The sequence below is a fragment of the Amphibalanus amphitrite genome, unplaced genomic scaffold (genome assembly GCF_019059575.1).
Source record: "Amphibalanus amphitrite isolate SeventyFive unplaced genomic scaffold, NRLGWU_Aamphi_draft 000053F_arrow, whole genome shotgun sequence".
Lineage (NCBI taxonomy): Eukaryota > Metazoa > Arthropoda > Thecostraca > Balanomorpha > Balanidae > Amphibalanus > Amphibalanus amphitrite.
Genome location: NW_024881549.1, coordinates 375,109 through 392,949, shown reverse-complemented (window position 1 = coordinate 392,949; position 17,841 = coordinate 375,109). Strand labels below are relative to the sequence as shown.

Below are 17,841 nucleotides of genomic sequence, written 5' to 3'. Positions count from 1 at the left end.
GCCCAAAAGTACTAACATTAAGATCTCCATAAGGGCCCCAAGCCAGCCTCTGAGGGCCACTTGCCGGCCTCTGGGGGTCTTAACCGGCCTCTAGGGGGCCAGCTCTAGGAGCTGCACACCCGCCTGTAATGGCCCCACACCCATTTCTCTGAGGACCCATTAACAGCGACTGTGAGGGCCCTCACCGGCGCCCCTGAGCGCCACACCGGCGTCTCTGAGGGCCCCACACCCCTAACTCTGAGGCCCTATACCAATGCCTTTAAAAACCCTACATGGGCGGTTCTGAGGGCCCTTGACAGTTACCAGCGACCCTGACGGCCCCACACAGGTGACACGGAGGGTCCCAGCGGCGTCTGAGCGCACCATGCCAGTCTCTGAGAACCCCACAAGGCTCCTGAAGGCACCGGTGACCTCTTGATATCTTCTTGTCGGCCTATGAAGGATCCGTTCCGTAACAGCAGTTCTGAGGGCCCAACGCGCGCCTGTGATGGCCCTAAACCAGTGTCTCTGAGAGCCCCCACACCGGCGCCTCCAGTCCGAGGGCCCAACATTGCCATATCTGAGGGCCCCACACTAGTGCCTCTTAAGGCCCTATATCGGCGGCTCTGAGGGCCCAGCATCGTAGCTTCTGAAGGCCCCACAAGTGCGCATGTGACGGCCACCCTGCCACCGGTGACATTTGAAGGCCCCACACCGGCGACTCTGAGGGCCCCATCAGCGCCTGAGCCCGTTCCGGTCTCTAAAGATGACCCTGCACAGGGTTTCTGAAGGTACATACCACCGGCCTCTGATGACCCTTTGCCGGCCTCTGAGGGCCCGTCGCCGGTCTCTGGAGCCCCCTGCCGGCTTGTAAAGGGTACGCGCCAGCAGCTTTAAGGGTCCGACACCCGTGTACGACGGACCCACACCATCTTTGCAACTTAACGTTTTTTTTTTGCCCTTCTTCTTAAATCTAAATTTTCTTTTCTTTACATCTTTATTTCATGCCTTGTAAGTTGCGTAATTGTTTTATTTTTAGTAGTGAACTACTGCAGAACAATTATTTTCCTCAAGCAGAGTTATTGAGGGACAAAACCATTGGGGGTGCCCGGAAAACCATTGGGGGTGCTCATTTGAGCATTGGGGGTGCTGCAGCACCCCCAAAGGTATACAAATCGACACCCATGGGACTCTATCTCAATAAGAAGCGAAACGGCGAGGGGCTCCACCCTTCGGCCGGGGCGCATGTAGAAAGATAGGCTTGGCAATGGGTTGATCCTGCCCTGACTATTTCACACAGTTGACCATTTCATACAATGTCGGAGCAAATTTTACGGATCTGTCCATCGCGTGTCTTCAGATCAACAAACGCCTGTTGTTCCCGCTGCCTGCCTCCGCCCACGCTGTCTGCTGCAGGCCCGCGGATGGCGCGGAGGCGGGGGCGGGGGCGGCGCCGCCTCAGAGCGCGCCGGCCGTGCAGGAAGGACGCTCCTCCAGCCGCCCACGCCACCCCCTCGCGACTCCAGCCCAGAGTACTCCACCATGACCTTGGAGCCAAAAGTCGATGACGAGTTCTTCAGAGGCTGGAAGCGCACGGCAGTGGACCGGCGCGGCCCTCCCGGGCGTTTTAACGCGCCGCCGCCAGGGGCGCCACTGTTGGCCGGGTGCCGAAAGCCGCGCGGGCGTGGCAGACGGTAAACGTACGCAGACCCCCGCCGCCGCCGGACCGAGGTCTCCGCAGTGCCGCTGCTGTCCCGTGAAGTCTCTGCCGCCGTCAGCCATGGCCAACATCCGCGTCCTGGGCCGTCCGTCCGGCTTCCTGAAGCTGCTGCAGATCGTGAGTGTGACCTGATAGCGAGACAGGCTCTGACCTGAGCTGGTGGCTGTCCGTCTCCGCTGAGAGAAGCGCCCCTTTGTCCACAGGGCTAGATGGGACACCTGTTATATAGAGCGGAGGTGCCGGCGGTTGTCGTAAAGGCTTTTTGGTAAATATTTACATAAAGTCCGATCCATATTTCAAGCATAAATTTTGCATATTCTTACGTTATTTGACATCCTGAATGTAGATATGATGCTTACATGCGGCGGAAAACAGTGCTACCATATTAAAAATATTTGCTACCATATTTGGGGAAATGTTGGGAACCGGGGTTTTTGGGTGGGGGAGGAAATACAATGCCGTAAGAATGGTTATGACAGTTGGGGGAAACTGTTGGGAACCGGGGTTTTTGGGTGGGGGAGGGGGGATCGGGGTTTATGGGTATGGAGAGAAACCCCGGTTCCCAACAGTTTTCCCCAAATTTCATGACCATTCTTACGGCATTGTATTCCCTCCCCGACCCAAAAACCCCGGTTCCCAACATTTCCCCAAATACGGCAGCAAATATTTTTAATATGGTAGAACTGTTTTACGTCGCATGTAAGCATCTTATCTACATTCAGGATGTCAAATAACGTAAGAATATGTAAAATTTATGCTTGAGAAGTGGATCGGAGAGATAAAATTTACTTACCTCTAATCTAGTTCACCGTGGTTTCGAAAAATACGCTGGACGCGTTCCTCGTTGCGGTACGCAACTGAAACTAGTTCATATTCCTCCCACTTGCACCCGGAGCACAACGAACCACCCGGCACGGAAGCCATGATCCAACTAACAGACTGGCGGGAAAGCGGAAAGCACTGGAAAGCACCTGCTAAAACTGGTTCAAACCAGTTTGCTCAAACGGAAACGGAAGTTTCTGCTCTAGATTGCAGGTACGAATGGAAAGAAGTTTACGTAAGGTCATAGCTATTAGGCATATTTGATAGAAAAGATATCATAATAATATTATTTGAACATAAAAAATAAATAAAAAATGTTCAAAAAGCAATTTAAATGTAAAAAGCATTACTTCTTCTCTATTCAAATTGTTTGATGAAAGTGACGTCAAAATAACAAAACACGAAAAAAATGTTTAAAAAATTGGAGTTTTGTTGGGTAGGATAGGAAAAAAAACACGACAAAAATTGTCAGAACCTAATCTAACCTGACCTAACCTGACCTACTGATTTTTGCCTACCCGGGGATAAGGAAAAGGTTGCTCGCATGAATAGATTGCAAGCAATGGTAAGTCAAATATTTTTAGGTTAAGTGGTTGTGCATCAGGCCTCAGGCCTTCGGCCTGAGGCCAGATACACAACCACTTAACCTAAAAATATTTGACTTACCATTGCCTGTAATCTCTCCTAAGGCATTGCCTTCGGCACTGCACCGCTTCGCCACGATCATTTTCATGACGTCACTTTCATAATGAGATTGAATAGCGTAACGTTTTCACTCAACCTTGGAGTTTATTCATTCGATCCATCTCACGTGGGGTGCAGTTATTTTTTTACATCTTAGTTTTTGTTTACGCGTTTTTAGACGTTTTTCGGCGCACTGTTGTTGAAGTTTTACAGGCCTATTTTACAGCTATTTTTTATTCACAAAACTGCTGCAATTTTTTGAACTTTTTTTGCATGTTGACATTTTAAAGGAATTGGAATGTATTAAAAGATGTTTATTCTTAAATCTTGAATGCCAATATTATAACAATGTGAATCGAGCCACGCTCGTAGCGAAATATTACGAATCAATGATAATAACAGTAACCGGCAGAAAATATGTAGTTACCGCGATTGTATAAGATAATGCTATATATTCCGTGTAAAATTGACAGGAGATACCACAAGAATACCTAATAGCCTAAAGAAATATTGAAATAACTGAAAGCTCATAATACCCGCTTAGCACTGCTAACGCTGACCATTGTCTTCAACTTACTTACCATGCCATAACATCTGAAGATAATGAACTTGAACCTCGACTGCGAGTTGTCCAGTTTCAGTCTCAGTTTGTGCGGTACTGGGATACATTCATTATAAATAATTGTCCGGGGCATCATGCTGTGATTATGTGAACCAGTTAATATGTATAAAATCTAGATATTGGCCAAACGTAACGGCCGCGGACGGTAGGTTGACGACCCCGAAATTTAGCGAAATGAAGTATAGGTTCAAGCAGTTTAAATAATGCTGGTGCGTGGAGTTGAATAGTGATGTAGGGGAGAGTGGGGCAAAGCGGCCACCCTAACGCTTCTCACGGTGCCAACGCTTGATTTTTAAACTTGGAAAGATTCTTTCTATACCAATGTGATCCCTATTAAGTTGCCTTTTATTTCAACTGCGTTTTGTTTCCAAAGGCGTTTACATATGGAAGATATTTACAAAACTTTAAACGTATGCATATTGGCCACTTTGCCCCATACCCTGGGGCAAAGCGGCCACCGGCGTCTTCTCAAGTCCCGATATGAGAAACAAAATAGTTGCCTCATGTACGACTAGGGTATTTGATGGTGACAAGGTTTAAGCGAGGATGGATGTTTACTTTATCATCTTCCACCTGTAGGTAAACAAAGAAAGGATTTTCATGAAACAACATTTAATTGCATTATTTGGTAGCTCATGCAACTGAAAAGTGGCCAAGATGAATGCATGACGACACATTTGAATATAAATAATGTTTTTTATCCAGATAGAAACAACTTATGGCCAATTGGGGGTGGCCACTTTGCCCCGGCCACTTTGCCCCGCGCATACCGTCCGAGACAAAATATTCCAGCTTAGCTATTAGTGGGATAAAACACATTAAAATTGGTAGAACACATTTACGATAACCATGCAATGCATGGACAAGAACGCTTATAAAAATTCCAAACGGTTATGGAATAACATAACATTTAAAAATTGTAAACATAGTTGGTAACCTGGCAAGAAATGCTTTTCCGTGTTTCACAGAACAATGGTGATGGGCCTGAAACCCCGGTCTGGCTCATTCGAACGACCGTGAAGAGAGGTATAATTGGAAACCATAAAGTGGAACTGACGCCAGCTATGAAGGGCTAAAACGATGGGTGGCCGCTTTGCCCCGGGTGGCCGCTTTGCCCCACTCTCCCCTAAATGTGGCCACAGTCTACAAACACGATAACAAATATCGATTGTGCTTCGCTCAACCTGAGCCATGCTCGTTCTTGCTCATGAAACAGTGCATCCCCATAAAATGAAAAGTCTGAACGAATGCATTCAGGTTCCTAGCTCTGAATCACCTTATATTGATATCCGTTTCTTAACAGGAACACAAACGCGGCCCATCAATTTGTCAGTACTAAGGCAACAGCGTCTGACAAGTGACAACGCATCAAATGGCCAACTTCTGACACTATCTACCAATACGGCAATAATATTGCATTGCAAAATGCAAATAAAATTGCACCATTTCCAAGCGCAGCTTGAAACCAAATGCGACCAGCTAGTGTCATTTTCACAACCAAGTGCGACCAGTTAGTGTCTCGAGACACATTCCAACTGCATAAGTACCACAGTAACTCATTAGGGGCGAAAGGAAACACATGACTCGTGTACGACCAGCGTTCTGTCAGCGTACGACGCATAAAACAAACTGCTCAAACAACTGCGATCCCGAACAACACAACACAGAGCTCCGAAACGAATAGTTAACAAAAGTCTACGACTGACGACATCGAAACAGTACGTTCATCGGGACTAATCACATGACTCGCTCAACCCAGCTGGGTTATGGGTACTAATTGCGCTTCAAATTGACCTCTGACAGCCATTTACTTACGCTAGTTTGATGCATAAAACTGTACATTGAAACTCAAGCGGCAGCATATAGGTCTTCATCAAGGTGGTTATATACAACAGAGCACCTCGCTAAAACGAGCGCGAGCCGCACTGTCACACTGACAGTTAACACTGAGCCGCGAGTCGGGACAGTCGCACTGCGTCATATGCACGCAGATGTCGCACTCACGGCACCGTTGCTGGCACTGCGCTGCGGGTGGACACGCGCGGTGCAGTAGCTCCACGGTGTGCGGCTCACCGGAGGGATTACCAGTCTCCGACCGGACAATCCAGGCGGGAAATGCGGTGGCTTCAATCATGACCGCCGTCCCCGTCTCCGCGGAGTGCCGCACGGCGGCGTCGGATCTTGAGCTGGTGGACACTGGACTCCTGCCAGAGCTACCAGCTTCAGCCCTTCAGCATCCTGTCATCAGCAAACTCCAGCAGAGCTCCAATGCAACTGAGAAAATAAAAGTTATGCTGTTAAGCTAAATCATGCAAAACATTTCCTTGCAACACCAGAGAATTAGGTCTCTGGTGTAGTTTCAAAGTAAGTCTTTGAATTAGGTTCAAAATTATGCCACAGAAATAAAAACAATGCAGTATTGTAGAGCATTTCCCAAAAGATAATTGTGATTCAGCCTTGCTCCCATTCTGATATTAAATAGTTAAATACAAATTATGAGGTGAAAGCATAGGCGGTCCCAGGGGGGGGGGGGGCCACGGGGGCCATGGCCCCCCCTTTGGTGCTGAAAGGTGGGGCCATACTATCTTTTGGCCCCACCTTTCAGATCGAACAAAAGTCCTAGAAAAGCTTTTTGTATGTTTCATTTTCTCTCTAGCGCCATCAAAGGACGTAAATTTTACTCATGAGTGGACTCAGCTTCGCATTCTGTCAATTTGGCGGTCAGCGTCGCTGGCACCGGTTCACGAGTAAGGCCGGATCTTATATGGAATATCAGCGTGGGTTTACTTGAGGCTCTCGTAGCAATGGCTGGCATGAGACCCTCTTCGGCAGTGGCGGGTGGGCCCTGCCAAATGAGCGTGGCTCTACGACACTAAAGTAAGACCTCATGGGCTGTTGCGGTGCACCTCAAGCCCGGTGGTGACGCCGTATGCCGGCTTGGTTTCTTGAAGATTAGCGTGGGACCTCCGGGGCCTGCATAGAGTTTGCATGAGCTAGTATGTAGCACATAAAGGGGCAGTCATATCATTTGCCCCCCCCCCCTCAAGCAACCGATGGGCCCCCATAGGTGTATGGGGCCCTGGCCCTGATTCGATCGTCACGAGGCTAAAAAAACCACGCCCAGCTACTAATATAGCTCCCACACCGGTCTTTGAGCGTCCTACGCTGACCTCTGATTGAACTTCAGTGGTGGTCAAGCGCCCACGTTGACCGCTAAGAGCCCACATCGACCTCTGAAGCCCCACATCTGGCATATGAGGGTCCCTAACTGGCCTCAGGGGCCCCAACCGGCGTCTGAGGGTCTCACACCGATCTCTAATGGCCTTGTTGCTGTCTCTGGTGCCCCAAGACGAACATTTAGGTGCCAATGAGGGCCCGGCACTGGCTGCTGAAGACCCGATGCCGGCCTCGAAGGGCCTGTATTGGTCTCTGAGGAGGGCCCATCTTGGCCTTTGAGGGCCCTCTGCTGGCCTCTGGGGTCCAAAGACGGCTCATGCCGGTCTCTTAGGGCCCCACGCTGACCTCTGAGGGCCCCTGTTGGCCTGTAATGAGTAAGGACCCACATTAGCCTCTGAGAGCCCAACTCGGTCTCTGATGGTCTCAAACTACTGGCCTTTGCAGTCTGCAGGCCCTGTACTTGTCTCTGAGGGCCCTAAACTGGCCTCTAAGTGAAAACATACGTGGGTGGGCTTCTGAAGATCACAGGGCTCACACAGACTCCTGCACAGCCTTACGTTGGTCCTGATCGAGATTACTTTACGTCCTGATGGTCCCGCGCAGATTCCCTCATATTTCGACGTCGGGACCCCATGAGCCGGTGTGTGGGGCTGGCAGAGACTGATGAAGTCCTTAGGGCTCAGGGCCAGTCTTTTTAGCAGTAGGACTATAAGACAGGTTGAGTGAGCCGAGCCCCAATAGAGCCGTTGCGAAGCCCCGCACGAGTCGCGCGCGGCCCTCAGATGCCAATTTTGAAAACCAGGAACCTGTGGGGCTGGGGGTCTCCAGAGGTCGGTGTACCTACTTTCTCCCGCCGCTACACATCTATATGGGTAAATGTCATGGTTTGAAAATGCTCTCTGGGTTTCACATGCTTGTTCAAAACAAGAAGTATCTGTACTTTTCCGGATTGTTTTATAGTGGTAAGGTCATGAATCCGATCCGCGTGCCCGACCTTCCAGTATATGCTACATCGATCCGTCGCCATGGTGCAGTGGCCCGACCGGTGGAAACACCGTGGGACGGGAAATGGAACTGGTGATTTTGCCTTAAATTGAGCTTAAAGATTTCACGCAAGAATGAGGTGTATGAAGCATAAGTAATGCCAACTTTTTGGGCGCCTCGTGGGCGTAAAAAATTAGCCGATCACCCCCCCCCCCCCCATCCGGTGACGCATAAATGTTATGTCCCGCGAGTGTGACTTTGGCCCCCCCTTTTGCCAGCGGCTGCGACCGCCAGTGGGTGAAAGTTACTAAAAAACAGTTTTTTTTATAAAGCAGCTTCAATCCATGTTTGCCTGATTTCAAACTCAATGCAACATCTCATAGCTTTGACAGCATGAAATTTCATTATTGAGGTTACAATTTCCATAATCTTGTCACAAACAGTGCACTTTAATATGGATAACTAACACCAAATCAGCCAACCTTGTATCTTTATCTGGTGAAACTCAAGAAACCAATAAAGCAAACAATTTCTGAGCAAAACATTTAGGTATTTGACAAGCTCGACTACTACCATGCAGCCTAATGCTCGTTGATTACGGATTAAATACCTAATTTTCAAATATAAATTCGGTAGTTCAATACATAATGAAATACCCAGCTCAATAGAGGCAATTATGATAATGACAGCATGTAAGCAAAGTAAAAATCAAATCAAATATTTCTTCTACAGAAAAAAAGCACTTGTACCCACTCAACTTAATTTTACTACATCACTTATTTGAATTATCAGTCAATCAGTCATCACCAGACTTGCAAAAAACTTTCTAGATATCTGATATTATGCCACAAAAAATAAACAAAGTATCTGAAATTGCACATCCACTGGAGCAGTATGATGGGGGTCTCGAAACTTGAACGTTCAGTCTGTAAGAGCATGCCTGACTTGACTTAATGGCTTTGAGGCATCACCTTTGCAGCAGCTCCTCCTATTCTTTTTTAACATAAACTTAAACTATCATTACCATGCTATGATGATGAGGTGGCTGGTTTCAGGCGCATGAAAAGTAGCACTCATAGCAGCCCTTCTTTCATTCTATTTCCTTGTTTTCACATGCTGCAAAAAATGAATGTTTTTCTTCCACGTTCCTTCTGTCATTATAAAAAAATAATAGGCATCATAATTGCTTCACTTCTTCTTTATATTCCAAGAATTGCTGCTGCAATTCATCACATTTCCCGTTAGTAAACCATTGCCCTATGGCCGCTAAAGTAAATAAGTGGAATGCGCCAGAAATTGTCAAAATCGCGCCAAAATAGCAAACTAAGATGAGAAAAAATAACCGCACCCCTCACGTGGCGCAAACCAGGCGCCAACGGCTGGTGGAGTGCGTTGACGGCGGGTGTTCTGGGGTGGTGGCCGGCGGCGACGGTAAATATTGCGCAGTTGCTTTAAAACTTGGTTGCGCCATGAATAACTATCAGATATGGAATCAGGAGCTCAAAATACATCGAGTGGTGTGGTTTTTATAATCATCTTGTTGATCGGACCTTATGTATATAAATACCGGCTTTTTTTAGATGAGCTTCGTTATGCCACAAATCGTGCACAAAGAGCTCTTTCACGATTTATACCGCTCGTGATCCAAAGAGAAAATTAGAAAGTAGAAACCTACAACCTGTAAAGTGTGGTGTTTTTATTGCACATACGTATTGTGAATTTTTATTGTTTTACTTTGCCAGCTTGGCTTCACGCGTGAAGTGTCTGCTGAGCAGGTCGTTTGTCTAGGAGTATGAAAGTTTATTTTTAGCACCACCTCTTCAAGAAGTCGTCTCTTTCAGACGTAAACGTTACAAACTACAAAGAATTTGCTTTGCCTTGGAACAGGTATATTACATTACAGGCTATTATAGACATGAGATTAGTAACTGTGCAAAAGCACAGTTACTAGGCAATAGGCAGACAGGCGCAATGTTACCCGCTACACGCGCAGTGACGAAAACACTACTGCGTCACTCGGGCACAACAGGTCCTGACTGGACCGGTGTCCCACCGGTACTCACATCGCAGCGTGGCGAGGTCGAGCAAGAGCACTGCCCCGGCCGAGTCGAGTCGGGCGAGTGCCAGCGAGCGTGAGCAGGAGCGATCCAGAGCCGAGAGCCGAGCCCCGACCTACGCCACGCGCGCGTATTTATACCGTCACACGCAGGGTGACGTCACGACCCGCGCACTTTCACAGTATCCGAAGGTCCGCGGTAAAACATATACAAATAACACACCTGACCTGACCAAACATATACCTATAACTACATGTGTGGCCGAAAGAATCCTTTCTTATTCGTGAACTGAATCATATGCGAAACAAGTGCTAGTAACTCACGAAGCGATAAAACGACAGCGCTACATACAGAACACCAGATATGATAAAGGTCACACTTGATATACCTAAGATCACAATTTTGTTAGCAGTTACAATCATCACAATAAACAATGCGACCCGGTACACCATCATTGTTTATTGTACCAGAAGGCCCGTATCGTTTATCGTAATGGTACATTGCCATTTTTAAACGTACATAATACAACCGCCAAATAATGCATTTCGCATCATGTTTTCTGCTTTGGGATAAAACCGTGAAACCATCGTAAGATGCTGAACATTCCTTGACACACAGGCCCTCGCCTATTTCACTCTGAAGTACTGTACAACCTGCAGTCTGTGGATGTCGGTCCTGCAATAGGTTATTACGCACGTATCTATCGTTGAATACATCGTAATCCATTATCAACAGACAATAAATAATATGATCCGTATTCCAGGCAAAAGAATAAGAACTGTTGCAATCCAATGCAGTGCTTACGACATAAATACAATAAACTACATATTTTAAACGTCGAAGAAACGCGCGCGTCACGCGGCGCCAATCATATGTTATACAGTGCTACAAAGATATAAACCTGTTCCGATCCAAGGCCGTGCAATTAATACAATCAACTGCATAATGTTCATGTGGAAGAGAGCGCGCACGCCGCGCGGCACAGCTGTAGGTGCGACGTGGGCTGTGTCGTCCCACGCTGACCCGGTTTCGCCACCGCTCTGTCCCGAGGGTCGGGCACTGCTTGTGCGTAGATTTCCACACCTTGCCGCCTCGCCGGTGCGTGCGGGTGGGGAGGTTTCATCACGGCGCCGGCCTCGGCCAAGGCCAGCTGGAGTTGGTCCTCGCTGCCGCTGCGTGGTGTTACGAGCCTTGTGCCACCATGGCGGCGACACAGGCCGCGTTCAGCTCGATCATGCACCTCGGCAGCGCGGGTCGCACCTCACGGCGACCGTGATTTTCTCACATTCCTCCCTTTTTTATAGAGGCACAATAGCTCCAACCTTTGGGGCTTAACGTCCTGAAACAGCTAAAAGTGATACACATGCACACAAGAATCAACCATTACCTAATATCATTAACCAGCGAAGATCACTTGAACTTCACTCACTACTTGGTTCTTTTGGGTCGTTGGGTTCTGTCCTCGTTCCCTGGCATGTATTCCCTTGACTTTTTACTATTCACCACAATAGTAAAATAAATCCATCAACCTACGAGTAGGACCTTGCCAGCGAACGGCTGAAAGTCCTTGTTTGGCCGATATGGAGCATCATTCCGCCGAGGTATCCTGGACCGTGGTTTTGGCCAAGATTATCTGTAGCAAAAGATTCAGGGTCATTCAGGGTCATGCGGATAGGTGTAATACGATCGGATAATCGGAGATATGACACGGGCGGTTGTAACACTGGTCATTTACGGCTGCTATGTTATGTACTGCCACAAACAACTCATTGCTGGGTAACACAGAAGCAGAGTGACCTGGTGTAGCACAGCGATAGTTCTCCTTATGAACCTCGGAATTGATAGAAAACTGATATCTGCAAATAGCAAGTGGCAAGCTGATCGTTCGTCAAGCTGGAACGGGCACGATCTCTCTCTCCCGGTCTGTCCGGTGTGAGGAGGGTCAAAGGTTTCGGAGTGGCTTTGGCATTGAAAACACACAGTGAGCCCCAGCAACACGACGGTGTCCGATCTCTCCCTAGTCACAACTCGGCTCAGTTTGACGGTCGACGGCCACACAAGAATCCGGCATGGAGCACTTGTGCACGATCGACAGGTCAGCGTAGCCTTCTCTCACCGCGGTGTGCCCTGCGTTTCGGTTTGCCAACACACGCATCCAAGTACTCTACCTTGGCGTACGGGTGTGGGACCGATAACTTTGTTGCACCTTTACGAAGCCAACACAAGCGTCCGAGTATTGCACCTCGAAACACTGGTGTGGGTTCGGATATTGGGCGCGTATGGGCGGCCACCGGCCAGTATATCTGGCATGTGCAGCGGTCTCGCTCGCCACTGCTGGTCGGTCACACCTAGTCGCATGGTAGCACATCTGTGGTTTTAACGCTTAATTACTCACCCCAAACACCAACTGTACCCTGGTCTCACGTGGACGTTTGGGTTCGAGATGAAGCGACCGCCTCAGCTGGGTCAATGATCAGAGGCCATGAAAGTGAGAGTGCAGGACTCAGGCCACCTGGTCGGGTGCCTGACGTCTCCGGCGCCAGACGCGACAAGCGGTCGCTGTTCACTGGGAGAAGTCTGCTGTAACAGGGCCAGATCATTCAATCTCCGGTGGAGCTTCCACAGTGCTCGCATCAGCATTAGGGTGGCAATATCCAAGAACAGCCGTACAATGAACCAGGTCATTTGCCCTTCTGGTTGATTAGACCAGAGATAAGGGTGAACGGTTAGCGCAGCGAAATGTTGCAACAGGATGTGACATATTCAGGAATCATAGGTATCATTTCACCAGAGGTAATGCTGCTCCAAAGGTTTTACGGAAAGCCGATGGAAAATAACTGACAATGGCTCACCTGATAAATTTATCCTTTAACACCTCATGCTAACTCACACAACCACATGCCAGAGAACTTGACAGGGTTCCCAGACCTTCCAGAACCTTATACCTTGTGACATAGGTACCGACAATTAATAGCATCCATACAGCACTAATCTAAGGGGAATAGCGATCGGACGCTCTCCTTGTCCTCTGGGGATCGTTGATGTCTCGGAGGCGTCCTCTGAGGACGAGTCGGGATCTGAGCGAACAGCTCGTCCCGCTGCACCTGTCCTCTGACGGGCTGTCTGCCCGATAGGCCATCCTGCTGGCCACGGGAATCGGACACATCCGATCCCAGTTCTCCACTCAGAGGAGGAACCATATTCCGGGCCCTAAGGCCCCCAGAACTCTGGTGACTCCACTGCCTGATCGAGAGTTGCGCTCGATCCTGGTTCCAACAGCGGAACGGCGAAGCGGTATCGTTAGCTCAGAAAATTCACCCTGCCCCAGGCTCTCTGTAGCCGGGCTTCTATACTATATCCTGCCTTTCATTGGCAGCGACTGGGATCTGCACAGATCTGAACTGCATCGCAGCCTTTCTCTGGCCATCCCGATACACATGGGAGACTGGGCGGGGTTTCAGTCGGTCACAGTGCACTTTTTTTTTTCGCGGTTTCTTTGAACCGGGCTTACGGACCCGCAGCTGTGTCCTTGTAATGGTAATCACTTACCACATAGCCGGGCTCATACTTTCTAGTTAATTTCGAGGCATTACCAGGATTGGTGACGGGTCGATAAAGGTAGACAAGGTCTCCCGACTCCCATCTTGTAGGATTTATCTCCGGCATGCCGGTTGAACACACGCTCGTTCGTGAGACTGAGAAGCTTTTTGATTGACGATTGTCTGAGCAATCGCATCAAACTGCCTCTCTCTCTCTCTCTCTCTCTCTCTCTCTCTCTCTCTCTCTCTCTCTCTCTCTCTCTCTCTCTCTCTCTCTCTCTCTCTCTCCTGCCCCTCTTTCTCTCTCACTCACCTCTCTCACTCACTCTCACTCTCTCTCTCTCTCACTCTCACTCACACTCTCCCTCTCTTTCTACCTCTCTCTCTTTTTTTCACTCACTCTCACTCTCTCTCTCTCACTCTCTTACTCTCTCTCAGTTGCGTGACCTACCATCATCTAACTCCGCGGAGTTAGAAGAGAGTCACGCGCCCAGCGCCTGCTCGATAGTCAACCGGAGTTGCCTTCGAACATGAGGCGGGGCTCAACTAGTTGCTGGATTGACATCTTTTCGCACGCGTTTTTATCTATCAACGAATGTGAAGCGCCGCTGTCAATTGGAGCAGACACTTCGTGCGAATCCGTCGACAAACGCATCAATTGCAATGGGTGGTGGTGGCTGAAGGAAGGCCCTGCAAGTTTTTTGAACAGTGATTGGCTGGGTGTCCAGTCTGTTTGCATGCTGCGCAAACAATGTTTGTGCAGGCTGCTGTCGGATGGCCGTCTCCGCAGATAAAACACACTGGTCCTTTCTCGTAGTAGGGACCCGGCTGACCATTGTGAGAGTACTGCATTGGACAGTCTCTTTTGAAGTGTCCCACCTGTCCACACCGGTAGCATTCAGAGGACGACGTATTAGCCCGAGGCTGTCTGGCGTCCATCTGAGGCTGTCGGCCGCCCATTGACCTTTGCTTTGTTTTGCGAGAAGGTCGACGATTGGTGCGTTGCAACTGTCCTCGCCCAGAGAGGCCGGCATTGTGCTGAGCTGATTCTTCAGCATCGAACATAGCGTTGATGGTTGCCTTTTTAAAGTATCGAGCATTAACGTCCTCCAAATGAGCAGCCAGATCGACAGCTTCGTCAAAGTTTTCAATCTGACGCTCGACGAGTGAACGGCTCAACATCGGAGGTAGTCCCGTCACGAACTGTTCGAGAGTGATGCGGTTCATAATACCTCTTTGGACCTCTCGTGGCTCTGCGGTGCCCATATCACGCACAAGTTCAGGGTACGCAAGACGAGCCAGTCTTTCCACCTCCTGAGCGAATTTCCGTACTGGAGTTTCGCGACCCATGCGGGCGGAGTGGAGCTGAGAGACGTGCTTACTAAGGTTGACCACGCCTCCATATTGTTTAAGTAGAGCCTGTTTAACCCTGGCCCAGTTGTACTGAGAGGGGCTAAAACGATTGCGAAGGCTCTCCAAGAAGCTCAATACTTGCGTCTCGACGCGCAGTGCCAACAGCGGCAGAATCGACTCATCGGGAGTTCCCGTGAGTTTCAGAAGTAAATCAACCTTTTGCACCCAGTCAGTAACGGCAGTACCGTTATATTCACCTTTGAAGACCGGGAGGTTGCGCAACACGAACGAATCGTATTGACCCGTGCCTCGATTAGAATCAAATAGTGCAATGTGCTCTTGACCGACTATCTCACCCCTCGCCACCTCATGTGACCGGGACTGACCTGTATTGGCGCCGAGTACCTCCAGACGAGGTCGTTGGTTGCCCGCCGTGCCGTACTGGCTGACCACATCATAATACTCCTCCTCTCCTCCGACGGCGGCAGGGTTCCCCGGAGTGGTGCCTGCTCCGTCCTCCGCCTTCGTGCCGGAGGTCCCCTGTGTTGGGTTTCCCATGAATCTAGAACATGAGAAGAGAAGGATCTGACGCAGATAATTGCCTGTAGCCTCTACCTTTCCCAATCAGAGCTACACCGGTTCAACGTCACTGGCGATGCCATTCTACAGGCCATCTGCGGGCCAGGCAGATGCGTGTAGTGCGTAGGCCCTCGGGGGATTCTGCCCGTACGCAAATCCGGTCGATAGAGAGGGGGGAAAGCCATCCCTGGTGCGCGCACACTCCAAATTAACCTCTCTACACCCGGCATCCCAGAGCACGCGAGCGGCTGGCAAATCTAACTAACTTATCTGAGTCAGCAAATATTATGATGCCTCACGGCTTTATATTCTTCAATGACCTTTAAGAATAATGTTGCCGGAATGGCATCTCAAAGCATCACGAGACATGTCAGACGATGTTACCATGAATTTTAATCACGAAAGAAATTGATCGGTCCGTCTCGGCCGGTCGGCTGCCCCGGTTTTCCTCACGCACCACGCAGCGATGTTGAAGATGAAAGTGAATACGCGGCTCAGCTCTCGCTTTCGGCTGGGGCGCCTGACCGTGAACCGATTCGACGGAAGCGATCGCTTCAGAACCAAAGCAGGTCAACATAACAACTGAAAGGAAACAAACCAAGAACACCTTCCGTCGCACGAAACCTGATATTAAATTTAGCCACCGTCGCACAAACCCTGCTATTAAATAGCCATCATTTGAATGAAATCCATTTGCTCACAATAATTGGTGCATCAAATAAGCATCGACGCAAATCGGCTTACCATTAAATTATGCACCAATGTGTAACTGAATGTAGACAAATTACGAGCAAAAAGAAAACATTGTTCCTTCTAATTGGAAGTAGAATAAACATTGGTTTAGGAACACAAAAATTATTTATAAAATAAATCAAAAATAAGCATTTATGAACCGACAATTCAAAATCAAATCGAATATAAAAATGTTCAATGTCAAATATCATCTGCCGTCTCAAATTCTAACTAAATTAGAACATCACACACCCCGTGTGCTGCCAAGCAGTTCATTCTCGGAATAAGAAACCAGCGACAGAAATATCCGATGTGCCAAGGAATTAGGAATATCCTGGGTTGCAACTGCAACCCAGCACAACCGATCGTGAAAGTGATCAGTACAGTAAAAAGAACCAAAAGACAAATCAATCTCATCAAGAGATTGATCAGGAGCCTGAGTGCCTGAGATTTGAAATCGGGTGTCATTGTGCCTGTATCAAGAGTCAAGACAATCACTAATGCAAAGAAACTGATTAAACCTGTCCCTAGTCCCTTGATCGATCAGATTCAAGTCATACCGGCAACGAGCCCCCAGTGTGAATTTTTATTGTTTTACTTTGCCAGCTTGGCTTCACGCGTGAAGTGTCTGCTGAGCAGGTCGTTTGTCTAGGAGTATGAAAGTTTATTTTTAGCACCACCTCTTCAAGAAGTCGTCTCTTTCAGACGTAAACGTTACAAACTACAAAGAATTTGCTTTGCCTTGGAACAGGTATATTACATTACAGGCTATTATAGACATGAGATTAGTAACTGTGCAAAAGCACAGTTACTAGGCAATAGGCAGACAGGCGCAATGTTACCCGCTACACGCGCAGTGACGAAAACACTACTGCGTCACTCGGGCACAACAGGTCCTGACTGGACCGGTGTCCCACCGGTACTCACATCGCAGCGTGGCGAGGTCGAGCAAGAGCACTGCCCCGGCCGAGTCGAGTCGGGCGAGTGCCAGCGAGCGTGAGCAGGAGCGATCCAGAGCCGAGAGCCGAGCCCCGACCTACGCCACGCGCGCGTATTTATACCGTCACACGCAGGGTGACGTCACGACCCGCGCACTTTCACAGTATCCGAAGGTCCGCGGTAAAACATATACAAATAACACACCTGACCTGACCAAACATATACCTATAACTACATGTGTGGCCGAAAGAATCCTTTCTTATTCGTGAACTGAATCATATGCGAAACAAGTGCTAGTAACTCACGAAGCGATAAAACGACAGCGCTACATACAGAACACCAGATATGATAAAGGTCACACTTGATATACCTAAGATCACAATTTTGTTAGCAGTTACAATCATCACAATAAACAATGCGACCCGGTACACCATCATTGTTTATTGTACCAGAAGGCCCGTATCGTTTATCGTAATGGTACATTGCCATTTTTAAACGTACATAATACAACCGCCAAATAATGCATTTCGCATCATGTTTTCTGCTTTGGGATAAAACCGTGAAACCATCGTAAGATGCTGAACATTCCTTGACACACAGGCCCTCGCCTATTTCACTCTGAAGTACTGTACAACCTGCAGTCTGTGGATGTCG

The 17,841-nt window shown here is 48.6% G+C and overlaps 1 protein-coding gene and 1 long non-coding RNA gene across 2 annotated transcripts in view; one reads left to right on the top strand and one right to left on the bottom strand.

Annotated features, from left to right (window-relative positions):
- Window positions 1-1,571: 1,571 nt before the first annotated feature.
- LOC122377942 overlaps window positions 1,572-17,841 on the top strand; it is a 37,991-nt gene continuing 21,721 nt past the window's right edge. The window contains exon 1 of the mRNA XM_043358576.1: window positions 1,572-1,816. Within this exon, the coding sequence (XP_043214511.1) occupies window positions 1,760-1,816 (57 nt within the window). The 5' untranslated portion in view covers window positions 1,572-1,759. The remainder of the gene's footprint in view (window positions 1,817-17,841) is intronic.
- On the bottom strand, window positions 5,515-9,343 carry LOC122377945. The gene is made up of 2 exons (XR_006255943.1): window positions 9,013-9,343; window positions 5,515-6,101 (listed from the first exon to the last, which is right to left on the bottom strand). It is a non-coding gene; the product is annotated as an uncharacterized LOC122377945 (long non-coding RNA).